This window comes from Microcaecilia unicolor, chromosome 3 (assembly GCF_901765095.1).
Source record: "Microcaecilia unicolor chromosome 3, aMicUni1.1, whole genome shotgun sequence".
Taxonomy (NCBI): domain Eukaryota; kingdom Metazoa; phylum Chordata; class Amphibia; order Gymnophiona; family Siphonopidae; genus Microcaecilia; species Microcaecilia unicolor.
In genome coordinates, this window is record NC_044033.1 from 42,298,872 (window position 1) to 42,315,948 (window position 17,077).

At 37.6% G+C, this 17,077-nt stretch overlaps 1 protein-coding gene across 3 annotated transcripts in view; it reads right to left on the bottom strand.

Moving 5' to 3' along the window:
* Positions 1-629: 629 nt before the first annotated feature.
* Positions 630-17,077, bottom strand: part of ASB3 (ankyrin repeat and SOCS box containing 3) — a 129,273-nt gene continuing 112,825 nt past the window's right edge. For all 3 annotated transcript variants that reach the window (XM_030194619.1, XM_030194620.1, XM_030194621.1), the window contains exons 9-10: positions 16,397-16,530; positions 630-1,132 (exon numbers count right to left, since the gene is read on the bottom strand). In XM_030194619.1, the coding sequence (XP_030050479.1) occupies positions 903-1,132; positions 16,397-16,530 (364 nt within the window). In that variant the 3' untranslated portion in view covers positions 630-902. The remainder of the gene's footprint in view (positions 1,133-16,396; positions 16,531-17,077) is intronic.

Genomic DNA, 17,077 nt, shown 5'->3' on the forward strand with positions numbered 1-17,077 from the left:
AGACCGGAAGGAGGATAGAATGTCTGGAGAAGGATAGAAAGTGGGCCTCGAAAGAAAACGTATTGAGGATGAAACGGGGTACCACACACAATTTTCAACCAGAGTGCCAAATCTGCCCTGAAACCAGCCCTGGAAGAATACAGCAGTTTCAAAATTATCTACTAACAAAACTATACCTTTTATTGTTTTTATTTTCATATCGGGACTTTAGGCAGTTTTTTCGTCTGATAAAACCATACAAGAACATAAGACCTTTGAAGTCAGAATGATTGAATATTTTAACACCCAACAGAAAGGACTTAACAAGGGCCTGGGGTTCCTATCCCATTATAAACCATAAAGCTGTATGTCTCTGTTGATCAACCCACCCCTCACCTATCCACACCCATCCTGTTAGAATATCAATGATATGCTTTGATGACCCCATGCATACCTCCTACCCACCCCCATCCTCCCACCCTGTCAGACTGTCATAGTAATGCTTGAATGTTTTCACTTATATACACTGTCAGCTAGCACATTTGCTTATTTCCGATCTGACGAAGAAGGGCAACCTTCGAAAGCTAATCAAGAAATGTATTAAGTTATGTCCAATAAAAAAGGTATCATCTTATTTTCTTTTCCATGTTTTATTTTGTTTGATTTCTATTGATATTCTTCTGATAAAAAAGTAGAACAAACTAAAGAAAAGCAAGATTTTATACAAGTATTCAAAACAGAGCTTTTCATCTACCAATACGTTATATGTACATGGTTGTAATGTACTTCAGTATACCACACACCTGAAACAGAGCAGCAAATGCTTTCTAGGCAATGCCTGCTGTTCGGCATTCATGGAAAAAAAATTTTTTTGGACTGGCCAAAGCAATGTCGTTTATATTTATTGTTCAGCAAAAATACTTTCATGTGCTTGCAGTGTCTTCAGAACTAGAATCAACTGTCTGCATACACTCCTGATTATCCAAGAGTTCTGGTACACCATATCGCCTCAGTGTCTCATTGTAGAGCAGAAAGTGGTGAAGACAATCAGGAAGTAGCAATTGGTAGATATAAAATCCAGACCGTAGGCATTCACTTTTCAAATGTGACCGGATCTCAAGACGACAGAGGTGTGCCAGCGAGGGTAAAGATGCTATTTAAAAACAGAACAAAATAAAATTAACCACAAGACATTTTAGATTTCTTTATTAAATCAGTTATTTATAAAGAAAATATGCAAAAAATAGAAACCAATCCTAGATCTTTTACAAGTATTTCTAAAAGTCTTTCACTTAAAAATAATACATAGATTTACAGCAGAGATAATGACAACAATTTATCTGTCATATATTATGTTACTATGAATTACAATTTGTATCTTCTGAAATACATAAAAACGAGGGGCACAAAGTAAACACTAAGCATTAACATTTTCTGGGACTAGCTTAAGAACAGTCAAGCCAAAGGGTCCACCACACACAGTATCCTGTTTCCAACAGTGGCCAATCTATGTCATAATGGACATATAATAACTCTTCCTCTCTACAATTTCCTAATGTGTCTGTACACACGAACCTTATTCTACCACATTACTGTATTTGTTCATATCGGAATTGGCGAACACCTTTACAGTATTATGTAAGCCACATTGAGCCTGCAAATAGGTGGGAAAATGTGGGATACAAATGTAACAAATAAATAAATAAATAAAAACAAGACAGGATGTCATACTACTTACCACCAGGGATAAGCAGTGACTTTCCCCAGGTCTATCTTGTTAGCTTACCTGTAAAAGATGTTCTCTGTGGACCAGTGGCGTAGCCACAGGTGGGCCTGGGTGGGCCGGGGCCCACCCACTTAAGAGCTCAGGCCCACCCAACAGTAGCACACATTTAGCGGTAGCTGGTGGGGATCTCAAGCTCTGCCAGCTGAAGACTTCCCTCTGATGGTAATGAAAACACTACTCTCCATGATACCGGCACCTGTGCATGCTCAGTTTTCAGCGCATGCCTGCTGCAGACTGCCATGGTGGAAAGAAGCATATATTTTTGGTGGAGGGGGGTGGGGGAGAGAACACTTGGTGCCCACCCACTTCTTGCCTAGGCCCACCCAAAATCTGTTGTCTGGCTACGCCCCTGCTGTGGACAGCAGGATAATAGTCTTCACAAATTGGTGATATCATCTGACAGAGCCCATGCAGATAAGCCTCTTCGTCTTAGATTACTTTAGAGGATTCTAAGAAGCAGCACCATGCATTTTCCCACACATCGCTTTCATGTGGTGTATCAGTCTTTAATAAAGCTTAGAGTAGAAGACAACTAGGTGAGGTGGGTGGGTATGTGAAGTCTTGTATCCTGCTGTCCACGGACAACACCTGCTACAGGTAAGTAACTTGGTTTTGAGCTAGGACAACAGGCCCTCACAGATTAGAATCTGTAGTTGCAGTTTGCCTTCAACAAAAAAGGGCAGTCCACGAGAAATGGTTTTGGTTGCAAGAAGCCTTTACAGTTGTCTTTTTTTATTTTATTTTAAAGGAAACCTGTAAATAAAACTATATGGGTGTACAATGGGTGGAGTTGAATTCTAATCCCTAAAGAGGATCTTGCCAAACATACTGTTGCATTGGAAGCCCCTTTACAAACATTAATTAGATGTGAAAGCATGGGCTTTAGTTCATGTCGCAGCCCAGCTGAAGAGGTAAATGCAATAGACATATCAGAGAACTAGTACGAGGAGGATAACCTATGGGACACCGTGATAAGAAAATTATATCAAAATAATAGGATGGATCAAATTGGAGGAGGGGTGGTGTTATACGTTAAAAAGAGGGCATTAAGCTGAACAGAATAAATATTCTGCAGGAAACAATGTACATCTCTATGGATAAAAACTCCATATATGAAGGGAAAGAGAATAGTGGTGGAAGTTTACTACCATTCCACCTGGCCAGACTGAATAGATGATAAAACATTAGCAGAAAATAGGGAAGCCACCAAATTTACCAATTCTATAATACTGAATGATTTCAATTAACTCTAAGATACTTAAAAATGTGTTGAAGAGCTTCCACCATTGATCTCACACACACATATATACACACAAAAACATTTAAAAAAAAAAACCTCAGTGAAAAATAACCAACAAGCCCTCTAACAGTCTCCCAGGATTGGTAATACATCAATTACTGCTTTAAAAAAACTCCACTGTATCTTTGTTGAAATTGTCTTATCAACAGACAGGAGCCCATAACAAAACAAACTGTGAGTTATGTTAGATCCTTCAACCTTAACGCACCCTCACAAAGTTCAATTATTCAACAAAATTGAAATATTTAGCTTACTATAACAATTTTCTATATGTTGAGATCTGCCAACAATATTGGCAAGGACATCAATAGATAGATAGATAGATAGATAGATAGATAGATAGATAGATAGATAGATAGATAGATAGATAGATAGATAGATAGATAGATAGATAGATAAGAGAGATGATAACTCTATAGTGTTTAACTTAAGAAGAGATAAAATATCTGGATAGAGTGTGTGACTAGAGAAGATGAAATTTGGGAAGCAGAAAAGCCCCAGGCCTTGATGGCTCAAGAAAGAAACAGGCAGACGATCTGCAAAATCTAGAACAGCAGAAAAGCCCCAGGCCTTGATGGCTCAAGAAAGAAACAGGCAGACGATCTGCAAAATCTAGAACAGCAGAAACAGAGCAGACGAGCATGGAATGTATTCACCACAAATATTAAAAGCATAAAAACTCTCTAAAAGTCCGACCCGACACAGCCATGACACGGGATGTGTCAGGGGCAGATTAGAGGCCGTTATATAAGTACATAAAAGTATGTTAGTATAAATCATAAAACAAAAACCACAGGCTCCCATACTCAATCATAAAAGTGACATAATAAAACATGTATATGTTCAAATCATAAGGTGAAGATAGCCAAACCATAACTTTAAACCATATATACATATAAATTAAAATTGTAGAGGTGAAATAAAAGCCGACATACCCAGCAGGCATAATTCCAAAGTTGCACCTATCTGGTTGAATGCTAAAAAGATAAAGGAGTTCTTTTGAATTGCTCAATCAATCAACTAAAAAAAGGATTCAAAAACAATTAAATTATATGAAGTTTGCCAGATGAATAAGATCATTACTAATAAAAGCACTTACCAGCTCTTTTTCGCCTTCAACCAAACAGATGAGACTTTGGAATTACACCTGCTGGTATGTCAGTTTTATTCTATAAAGATGCGCATGTACATATTTCCAAGCGGATCCAAAAAGGGGGCGTGACCATGGAAGGGGCATAGGCAGATCTTGAGCATTCCTAGGATCTGCCCCTAGTTTAGGTGCAAGGATTTATATGTTTCAGTTGGTGTATATCCTTTGTGCCCAAAACTGGGAGCAGATCCTGGTGCTAAGCACTATTCTATATACAATGCTCAACTCAGAGCACCATTTATAGAACAGCACCTGCTGCTTATTTTTCTTTTCTTGGCGCCCAAATTTGGGTGCCATTTACAGAATCTAGTCCTTAATCTTTACATTTCAGTTGCTAAGATAAGTTAATTACCTCATAGAAAATATAAAGACACCACATATATAGCTCATTTTGGACAGTGTCTTCCCACTCTGTCGTATGCTTGATTAAACAGAATGCCATGACACAAAATGCATTGCACATAGAACGTCTTCACTCTTCCATAAGGTGGCTGATCAGTCTTTAAAAAAAAAAACAGTTTTATTTTCTGTAAAACACTTTGCACTCAGGCACAAGTGCAGCTCTTAACACTTAACTCTAGTACTATCACTCATTTTTCTATGATTAGTCACATAACCCTCACACCATTTCTAAAAATCAAACTCTCCAAGCAGCATATCAGAAATTGCACAGTTCAAGCCCAGAAAAATAACATTAGGGCAATCACAGTTTCTAAAAACGTAATACAATCTTTCAGCATTCTTTTTTTTTTTTAAATTTTAGTACCCATATTCGTCAACAACATTGTCTTCTTTTGCTTAGAACTGGGGAAAAAAACAATTTCATTATATGATAGTGATGGAAAATTGGCTTTAACATCAGGAAGAACCAGTGAGGGACATTCTTTTATTAATAGTGTTCCCAATCTCAGAGAATGCTTTTATGAAGACTTTGCCTTATACAATCATAAGGAAGTGAACTTGATGAATACAATCCGATATAAAAAAAAATATAAAAATGAATTTGCACACGCAAAAGATATAAAAATAACGTTTAAGTCATGCTGACAGTTAAATAGTTTAGTGACTTGGTAATGCGATAAATACTGTTGTTTACAAAACTGTAAGCACTCCTGGAGGGGTAAATTTATATCAGGCACATTTTCTATAGGCACATGACCACCAATGTGCATTTATAAAATTACCCCTCTAAACCAGCAGAAATTGCAGCTAAAAATAAGGTGAGGATATCTATGCTCAGAAGTATGTGTAAATGTCTGTAAATGAAGTATACACATATCTGCTATCTGTACTCTAATTCACAGGATTCTATATGGACAAGCACCGGAATATATGGTTACCCTAATTACAATGTCTTCTTCCAAGTGGCCATTGCGTTCTACGGATAACTGTATTTTTCAATTATCTGACGCTCAAACAAATAAGATTTAAATCAATTCATGTCAGCTTTGCATATCAAGCGGCAAAATGTTGGAATACCCTTTCTTTAAATGTTAGATTATAATCACGCTGCATGAGATTTAGGACATTAGTAAAAGTTTTCTTATTTCAGATATTTTTAAAGTAATCTATTTATGCTTTTAAATTTATATATCTTTACATATGGCTAGTTACCTTATATTGCTCTATTTAATTATGGGGGGGGGGGGTCCCTTGGTTCTAAATCTAACTCTATAACGTTATGCCAAGAGAAACTCAAGTGTTGTTCTCCCAGCGTGTGTCTGCCTGAGCTTCACTTAAATTTTAATTTATTTTAACTGGACCTCAATGCATCCACCCTTGGCACTTCACCTTTAAGGCAAACAAGCCCTTTCATTACAAAAGGATGCCAAATTTATCAATGGAGCTGATCCTATCACAGGTCCTTTTTTTTTTTTTTTTTTTCGACCGGTAGTTCAGATACCAATGTAAAAAAACTCCTTTTCTTAGAAAAACCATTGGATATCCTATCGGTCTCCCTGCAAATAAACACATCCTGTGAGATCAAAACACGTTATAAACTGTGAACTCTAACTTTTCTCAAATATACCGACGGCGCCACCTTCCCAGAGTTTAATTACACGTTGAGTGAAGAAATATTTTCTCTGATTTGTTTTAAATTTACTACTTTGTAGCTTCATTGCATCCCCCTAGTCCTAGTATTTTTGGAACAAGCGATTCACGTCTACCCATTCATTATTTTATAGACCTCTATCATATCTCCCCTCAGCCATCTTTTCTCCAAGCTGAAGAGCCCTAGCCGCTTTAGCCTTTCCTCATATGGAAGTTATCCCATCCCCTATATCATTTTTGTCGCCCTTCTCTGTACTTTTTCTAATTCCACTATATCTTTTTTGAAATGTGGTGACCAGAATTGAACACAATATTTGAGGTGCAGTCGCACCATGGAGCGATACAAAGGCATTAAAACAACCTCATTTTTGTTTTCCATTCCTTTCCTAATAATACCTAACATTCTATTTGCTTTCTTAGCCGCCGTCGCAAACTGAGCAGATCCCTTCCTAGTCGGCAACTCCTAATGTGGAACCTTGCATTACCATAGCTATAATTCGTGTTCTTTCCCACACGCATCACTTTGCACTTGCTCACATTAAACATCATCTGTCATTTAGGCGCCCAGTCTCCCAGTCTTGTAAGGTCCTCTTGTAATTTTTCACAATCCTCTTGTGATTTAACAACTTTTAATAACTTTATGTTGTTGGCAAATTTAATTACCTTACTAGTTACTCCCGTTACTCCTATCTCTAGGTCATTTATAAATATGTTAAAAAGCAGCGGTCCCAGCACAGACCCCTGGAGAACCCCACTATCTACCCTTCTCCATTGAGAATACTGACCATTTAACCCTACTTTCTGTTTTCTATCTTTTAACCAGTTTTTAATCCTCAATAGGACACTACTTCCTATCCCATGACTCTCCAATTTTCTCTGGAGTCATTCATGAGGTACTTTGACAAATGCCTTTGAAAGTCCAGATACACAATATCGACCGGCTCAACTTTATCCACACGTTTGTTCACCCCTTCAAAGAAATGTAATAGATTGGTGAGGCAAGATTTCCCTTCACTAAATCCATGTTAGTTTTGTCTCATTAATCCATGCTTTTGAATATGCTCTGTAATTTTGTTCTTTATAATAGTTTCCACCATTTTGCCTGGCACTGATGTCAGGCTCACAGGTCTATAATTTCCTGGATCTCCGCTGGAACCTTTTTTAAAAATCGGCGTTACATTGGCCACCCTCCAATCTTCTGGTACCATGCTTGATTTTAAAGATAAATTACACATTACTAACAATAGTTCTGCAAGTTCATTTTTCAATTCTATCAGTACTCTGGGATGAATACCATCCAGTCCAGGAGATTTGCTACTCTTCAGTTTGTAAAATTGCGCCATTATACCCTCCAGGTTTAGAGATTTCATTCAGTTTCTCTTACTCACCAGCTTTGAATACCATTTCTGGCACCAGTATCTCTCCCAAATCTTCCTTGGTGAAGACCAAAGCAAAGAATTAATTTAATCTCTCCGTTATGGCTTTGTCTTCCCTGAGTGCCCCTTGTACCCCTCGGTCATCTAGCGGTCCAACAGATTCTTTTGCCGGCTTCTTACTTTTAATATACCTAAAAAAAATTTTACTATATGTTTTTGCCTCCATTGCATTCTTTTTTTCAAAGTCTCTCTTTGCCATGTTTCCCATGCCGTCTGTCATTTGGTCTTCCTTCCTCCTTTTTTAATACATGGAGTATATTTGGCATGAGCTTCCAGGATGGTATTTTTGAACAGCATCCATACCTGATGTAAATTTTTGACCTTCGTAGCTGCTCTTCTAAGATTTGTTGTCACCATTCTTATCATAGTCTCCTTTTTGAAAGTTAAATGCTAACGTATTGGATTTCCTGTGTATACTTACTCCAAAACTAATATCAAATCTTATCACTTTATGATCACTGTTATCAAGCGGCCCCAGCACCATTATCTCCTGCACCAGATCATACGCTCCACTAAGGACTAGGTCTAGAATTTTTCCTTCTCTTGCTGGCTCCTGTACCAGCTGCTCTATAAAGCAGTCCTTGATTTCATCAAGGAATTTTAACTCGCTAGCATGCCCTGATGTTACATTTACCCAATAAATATCAGGGTAATTGAAATCACCCATTATTATTTTGTTGCCCAGTTTATTAGCCTCCCTAATTTCTGATAACATTTCTACATCCGTCTGTTCATCCTGGCTAGGTGGACAGTAGCACACTCCTATCACTATCCTTTTCCACTTTACACATGGAATTTCAATCCATAGGGATTCCAAGATTTGTTTTGTTTCCTGCAGAATTTTCAATCTATTTGATTCAAGGCCCTCCTTAACATACAATGCTACCTCTTCACCAACTGAATCCACCCTATCACTATGATATCATTTGTATCCTAGTATAACAGTATCCCACTAGGTATCCTCCTTCCACCAGGTCTCAGAGATGCCTATTATATCTAGTTTTTCATTTACTTATATATTCTAACTCTCCCATCTTATTTCTTAGGCTTCTGGCATTTGCAAATAGACCTAGCAAATCTGTACGTTGGGAATTTTGAAGAACGTTATCTGACATCACATCCATTCAAACAAAACATCAAGCTATATCGCCGATACATAGACGGCATTTTTATACTGTGGCAGGGTGATGGAAGATACCCTATTATCTTTTTTTGAATGGATTAACTCTCAGGATCCTAACCTTAAATTCAAATCTGATTATGATATTCACCAGATCAATTTTTTAGATCTTACCATCCAGAAGGATGACTATATGTTCAACACAACCATCTACAAGAAACCTACCGACCGGAATTCATTTTTGCATTACTCCAGTTACCATAATCCTAGGTTAAAAAGTAATCTCCCTCTATGTCAATTTCTCCATCTTCGGCGGATCTGTACGGATTTTGAGGAATTCAATCTACAAGCTGCATCCATGGGTGACAGATTTGCCGCTAGAGGATACCCCCAGAAACACATCGAAGCAGGATATACCAAAGCCTTAGCCCAGAACCGTGAGGACCTCCTTCAACCCAACCTACAGAAGAAAAATATTGTGTGTACACTCAAATATTCATTTTTGTCCAAACATATTGCAAAATCCATTCGCAGACATTGGCACATTTTGGAGGGTCTCGATTGCTTCAACAATAAAGAACTGGTTATTGCATACTCCAGAAATAGGAATTTGAAGGAATTCTTATTCCCCTCTACTTTACCAGACATAAGTGATCCTCTGGACAGCCTTCACTTAGGACATAGGAGATGTGGACGATTGTAGTGTGTGCGACCTTTGCATAGACTCTACCAATTTCATTCATCCCATCACAAATAAAGTCTTTCCGTTGAAACATTCATCAAGTTGCAACACTTCTCAAGTAATTTACATTATCAAATGTCCATGCTCTCTACTATACGTGGGCAAAACTATTAGATCCATCAAAACACGCATCATTGAGCATAGAAGCTGCATATCAAGGAACATTCTATCAGCACCCTTGGTTCAACATTGGCAGGCAGCTAACCATACCACATCAGACATCAAGTACCTTGTGTTCAAGACATTCACCAAGAAATGGAGGAGAGGAGACCTTGATAAACTTATACTACAGGAAGAGCAAAGGTTGATTTATGATCTAAATACTCTTAGTCCCAATGGTCTCAATAATGAAATAGATTTCCGTCCGTCTTATAGTATTTAACAGTCCTCTAGTCCTGTTACTTTGCTGTCACCAGACGAGCACATATCTCATTTATTGTTTTTTATTTTACATTTTTATCCCTGTTATTATGGCATATATAAATTTTTCCAACTTACCACACTACATAGTTTACCATGTTTTACATATACCTGTGTATTTGTTTTTACATACATATGTTGGCCATGTGTACATAGATGGGTTTTATCTTTCTTATCTCATTTATTTTTCTTATTATTTTTATTTTTCTTATCCTTTATCATGTTATATTTTTATTTTTTTTCATAGATATTATTCATATTCACATTTTGTACAGCTTGCATTAGAGTTTTTTTACAACTTGCATTAGCATTATACATTTGTTATACATTTTTGTGCCTTGTGGTTTATTATTTTTTTTTTATTATATATATATATTTACATTTTGTTTTTTGATCTCATAATTATATATATTTTTTATAGTTTTTTTACCTTTTGAGTTTTAATTTTTTTAAATTTTAATTTTATTTGTTACATAACCACACGATTTTCAGCTTTGCCATACAGTATGATCACACATTTATTATTTTTTATTTTTGTATTTTCCCCCTTTTTTTGTTTGTTTTTTTTATTTTCTATCAGTAGTACCTATCTTTTTATTTGTTACATAACCACATTGTGTTCAGCCTTGCCAAACAGTATGCTTACATATTAACTATTTTGTATTCTGGCATAATGTGACGCTAGCACCGCCTACTGCATGTCGGTCATTCTGTCTTGGCGAGCATCGTGGCGCTAGCTCCATCCAATTCACGCAAACTAGGCGTGGTTTTTTCAGTGTTCATACACTTTTGTAGTTTTTTTCGCTGCCATATAGACCTGTAATTAATATAGATGCTCGTATAGTTTTAAAACTTTCGTGTTGTTGCTTTATGTGACGCTAGCTCCGCCCACTGCACATCAATCATTTTGTTTTTGTGGGTATAACGGAAGCCCCGCCCACTTCACGTCAATAAGACATTGTCCTTCTGGATGCTTGTATTTTTATTTTTATTTTATTTTTAATTTTTAGTTTTGTTTTCCTCTAATATGATTCAAAATCAATATGGACGTTCGTTTTGTGTTTTATTAACTGCTAGAATAATCGTTTCCGGTTGTCTGACGTCACGTTCTTTTGATTTTCGCACCCATTCTATTTAATCCCTTTTCTATAGCCTAGTTCGCCTTAGCACTGTTTGTTTGTAGCATGCAGCGATATACGGATTACTTGCCAAACGGTCTTTTTTTAAGGTATGCATTTTTATCTTCAGTCATTTTGTGCTACTGATTTTATGTATACCAGCTCACTAACGCGACCTCCGCTCCATTATATATTGATAGATATAGTGCGCTTTTTTTGCTCAATCTCTGCTGTGTGTTCGGGATTTAAATGTTCATCCCAACACATATCGGCTTCAATTGACCCATAATAGATAGATCGTACTTCCTTTCACATTCATATTTAGGTAGATTTAGGAGCATCATAACTTGGTCATTTGTCAGGAGCATTGCAGCTTGGTTATTTGTCAGCATCAATCGAATTAGCATACTCATGTCTTCAACTTGCCTGTATTGCATTACGTGACTACTCATTTCCTTCTGGTTTTTGCAGACCATTTTTGAATCCTTGTCTGCACACCTTTCATATGTGAGCTCACAATTCATCATCACTTGACTTGATGATCTTATTTTTACTGCTGTCATGAGCCACAAGGTTAGGTTAGTTTTTTCTCACCCATCTATGTATATGTTGAGCCATATTTTCTGCATATAATTATTCTTTATATAAATTATATTTTATGAAGTTTATGAACACAACGGAATTGGTTTGATGCAATTTATATTTTACAAGTCAGATTTTGTATTAGTGTTTCTGTCATGTGGAAGTTAGTCACAAATATGTCCACTGGAAATTATCCTTGTGTTATTTATAATTTTTAATTTTTTTTTATATATTTTTATTCTCATATTATATGCATCTAATCGGATATTATCCTTGTGTTGTCATCTTATAATCTATATCTTATGTAAGTGTTTCTTTTACATGCATCTAGTTAAAGATATGGTTTTTTCCATTCAAAGATATGCCTCTCAATATGTTTCGGTTTATCATCATCATTTTTTTGTTTTTTTACTGTCTGTCCTCAGCACTTATATTAGTATGGTAATATTTTTGATATACCACTTATATCAGCATGGCAATTATCTTTGTTTATTGTCTTACATATGCACTTATTGTTTAAAACATCTGTCCTCTAGTATTTATATCAACATGGTATAGTTTATGATATTCTATATTTTAAATGTCCCTCTTCATCGGACTTTATTTCAATGTATATCTTATTTATGTATTTATTTATTATCTTTTGTTTATAGACTCCTGATGTAGGCCATTTCGCCGAAACACAACGTTGTGTCGAGTCGTTTTCAATGTGGAATTGTTTTATTATTTGCTTGGAAATTAATAAATATTTGTTTATTTTAAACTTGGCTTTAGGTCCAGTTATTGGATAGCCTGGCTCATAGTAACATAGTAGATGACAGCAGAAAAAGACCTGCACTGTCCATCCAGTCTGCCCAAGAAGATAAATTCATATGTGCTACTTTTTTTTATTTGTACTGTCCTCTTCAGTGCACAGACCGTATAAGTCTGGCCAGCCCTATCCCCGCCGCCCAACCACCAGCCCCGGCACAGACCGTATAAGTCTGCCCAGCACTAGTCCCGCCTCCCAACCACCAGCCCCAGCACAGACCGTATATGTCTGCCGACACTAGCCCCGCCTCCCAACCACCAACTCTGCCACCCATTCTAGGCTAAGCTCCTGAGGATCCCTTTCTTCTGCACAGGATTCCTTTATGTTTATCCCACGCATGTTTGAATTCCGTTACCGTTTTCATCTCCACCACCTCCCGTGGGAGGGCATTAGTCCCACATTTTTGTTTACATTTTACGTTTCGTGGGATCTATTGAGTTCTCCACATACGTAGATTCTCTTTAGACAACTTTTTCAGGTACATCAGAAGCAGGAAGCCTGTGAGGGAATCCATGGGACCTTTAGATCAAGAAGGAGCCAAAGGGGTGGTGGTCAGGGTAGACAAGGCCATAGTGGAGAAACTGAATGCATTGCTTCAATCTTTACAGAAGAAGATATAAGAGATCTGCCTGTACCAGAAATGGTTTTCAAGGGTGATGATGCGGAGGAATTGGAAGAAATATCGGTGAACCTGGAAGATGTAATGAGCCAAATTGACAAATTAAATAGTAGTAAATCACCTGGATCAGATGGCATACATCCAAATGAACTCAAAGAACTCAAGCATGAAATTGCTGATCTGCTGTTAGTAATATGTAAACTGTTGTTAAAATCATCCGTAGTACCTGAAGATTGGAGGGTGGCCACTGTAATGCCAATTTTTAAAAAGGGTTTTAGGGGTGAGGGATGATCCGGGAAATTATAGACCGGTAAGCCTTACGTCAGTACCGGCCAAAATACTGGAAACTATTATAAAGAATAAAGTTATAGAGCATGTAGACAAACATGGTTTAAAGGGACAGAGTCAGCATGGGTTCTGCCGAGGGAAGTCTTGCCTCACCAATTTGCTTCATTTCTTTGAAGGCGTGAATGAACATGTGGATAGAGGTGAGCCGGTTGATGTAGTATATCTAGATTTTCAGAAAGCTTTTGATAAAGTTCCTGAGAAAAATAAAGAGTCAGGGATAGGAGGCAAGGTTCTGGTGTGGATTAGGAATTGGCTATTGGACAGAAAACAGAGGGTAGGGTTAAATGGTCATTTCTCTCAATTGAGGAGAGTGAACAGTGGAGTGCAGCAGGGATCTATACTGGGACCGGTACTATTTAACATATTTATAAATGATATGGAAATCAGAACGACAAGTGAGATGATCAAATTTGCAGATGGTACAAAACTATCCAAGGTTGTTAAAACACCTGTGGACTGTGAAATATTGCAGGAAGACCTTAGGAAATTAGAAGACTCGGCATCCAAATGGCAGATGAAATTTAACTTGGACAAATGAATCACAGTTACCTGATGGTAGGGTCCACCTTGGGGGGTAAGCGATCAAGAAAAAGATGTGGGTGTTTTTGTAGATAATGTGCTGAAATCTTCTGCTCAGTGTGTGGTGGTCGCCAAAAAAAGCAAACAGGAAGCTAGGAATTATTGGGAAAGGGATAGTGAATAAGACTGAAAATACTATAATGCTTTTGTATCACTCCATGGTGCGTCCGCACCTTGAGCACTGTGTTCAGTTCTGGTCGTCGCATCTCAAAAAAGATATAGCGAAATTAGAAAAGATTCAAAGAAGAGTGACTAAAATGATAAAGGCAATGTAACTCTTCTTGAATGAGGAAAGGCTAAAGAGGTTAGGGCTCTTCGCCTTGGAAAAGAGACGGATGAGGGGAGATATGATTGAGGTCTACAAAATCCTGAGTGGTGTAGAACGAGTAGAAGTAATCAATTTTTTACTCGTTCCAAAAGTACAAAGGCTAGGGGACACTCGAGAAAGTTACGTGGAAATAGGAGGAAATATTTTTTCACTCAATGAATAGTTAAGCTCTGGAACTCTTTACCAGAGGAGGTGGTAACGGTGGTTAGCGTATCTGGGTTTTTTAAAAGTTTGGACAAATTCTGGAGGAAAAGTCCATAGTCTGCTATTGAGACAGAAATGGGAAGCAACTGCTTTCCCTGGGATTTGTAGTATGGAGCGTTGCCACAATTCTGGTTTCTGCCAGGTTCTTGTGACCTGGCTTGGACACTGTTTGAAAAACAGGATACTGGGCTAGATGGACCATTGGTCTGACCCAGTATGGCTATTCTTATGCTCTTATGTTCTTAAGCTACAGGTCCCATAATGCATCAGGACAGGGTCGTCAGAAATCTAGGTCTGGCAAAAATCTTCCTCTTGGAACCGGGAAAGCTGGCAGCTATGGTAAGTGTCCACTGTTGCTGCAACCACTGATATAAGTTTATATTTAAAGAAAGTATTCCTAACAATGTAGTCCTAGCATATCTTATTGGAAATGTTGTGCTATTTTATAGCTCTTTTAAACAAGCTACAAACAAAAATTGGAGCAAGTGAATTTTCAAGATGATAAGCAATCACAGCAATAAAAAAGACCACTAATATATAGTCAAAAATATTTTTCAACACACAAGAATTTTAATTACCAATTGTAGCCTTAAATGTGTGTCACAATTACATCATCTTTCATTTTACTTCTTCTTTTTTCCAAAGCTCTTTATATAACAGAGAGGCATATTTTCAAAGCACTTTGGGAGGCTAAGTTCCATAGGTTTCTATGGAACTTTGGGAGGCTAAGTGCTTTGAAAATGAGCCCCATAGTAACATAGTAACATAGTAGATGACGGCAGAAAAAGACCTGCATGGTCCATCCAGTCTGCCCAAGACAAACTCATATGTGTATACCTTACCTTGAATTTGTACCTGTCCTTTTCAGGGCACAGACCATATAAGTCTGCCCAGCAGTATTTCCCGCCTCCCAACCACCAATCCCGCCTCCCATCACCGGCTCTGGTATAGACCGTATAAGTCTGCCCTCCCCTATCCTCGCCTCCCAACCACCACCCCCTCTTCCCCCCCAACTGCTCCGCCACCCAATTTCAGCTAAGCTTCTGAGGATCCATTTTAATATATTATTATTTTTAGGGGAAAAGACCAGTTATTCTTTTATTTGTTGTGTCTTTTCCTCCACTAATTAAAAGGTTATCTAAATAACAGAGATAGTTTGCTTGTTCTATTCAGGGATTTATAATCATAAAATAAGGGGTTTTTTTTTTATTTTTTTAACCAAGGGCAACTTTTTCAGGTTTTGCCCCACAAATGTTATGCACAAAACTTAGCCTAAAATTAACATTAATTTCCTTAACAGTTACATTTAATAACTATGGGGTACTTTAACTAAGGTGTGTTAAATGCCGCACAGCCCCATGGGCTGCAAGGCACTTAACGCACACTAATTTGTTAGTGCACCTTAGTAAAATGACCACTATCTATTGTTCAGAAATCCTAAACATGAAATAACCTACTGGTAGTTGTTCTCTTTCACTTTTGAAAAAAAAAATGTAATCGTTCCTAAACTTAATTTCTGAGCAATTCTCAACTGAGTCCATCACCTTAAAGCTCAAATTATCACAATAGGAATATTTCAGATTGAAACACCTGCAATGTTTCCCCCCTCCTCCTTATAGGTAGTAGTAGTTTTTTTTTAATCTCAGAAAGTCAAAAACAATTTAGAGCAATTGCTTTTGTTACAGATACACAGAACATGTAGCTTCAATGTAATTTATTTTGAGCTTTCAGGCTTTCAATTAATACCCCAAAGAGTCATTCCCTACTCTAATGGTTGCAAACTAGAGCAAACAGAAATCATCTGGCTGGCTGGTCTGCTTACCAAAATACTTAGGGGGAACCCAAGAGGAGCTTTCTGCGTGGGAGGACAAGGTCTGTTCCACAGCTGGAGAAAGTATCTTCCAATTAGTGAACTCCAGAGTGAAGTTAAGAATGTCATCAGTTGAAGAGCAAACCCTACAAAACACAATGTTAAACACTCAATTTATCCCTCACTGCCATACAAAATAGACACAGAGAGGAACTAGTTAAAAAAAAACATGAAAGTTTATTGGTTTTTTTTAATGTTAATAAGTTCCAAGTAATCCATAAACAAAACAAAAGAAATAAACAAATTTAAGCAGGGCTTCCCCCAAGCTGTGGGTCACGACCCCCAAACAGGGTTGTCCACACCAGTTGCTCTGTTTACTAAGCTGCGCTAGCGTTTTTAGCACGTGCACAAAATTAGGGCACGTTGTGTAGGCGCCCATAGGAATATTGTGGGCGCCTACACTGTTAGCACGCGCTAAAAGCACTAATGCGCCTCTAGCACAGCTTAGTAAACAGGGCCCCAGGCTTGAGCTTGCAACCCACCCCAGAAGTACCTCAAAGGTTTGGGAAGCACTGCAGTAAAGGGAAATCTAAATAAACAAAATGACACCATCTTCCAGTGCCAAATAAAATGCTCTTAGGATACCTCACTGTAGAAAGATTTTCTCATATGAAATCATGTACAGAAATGTGT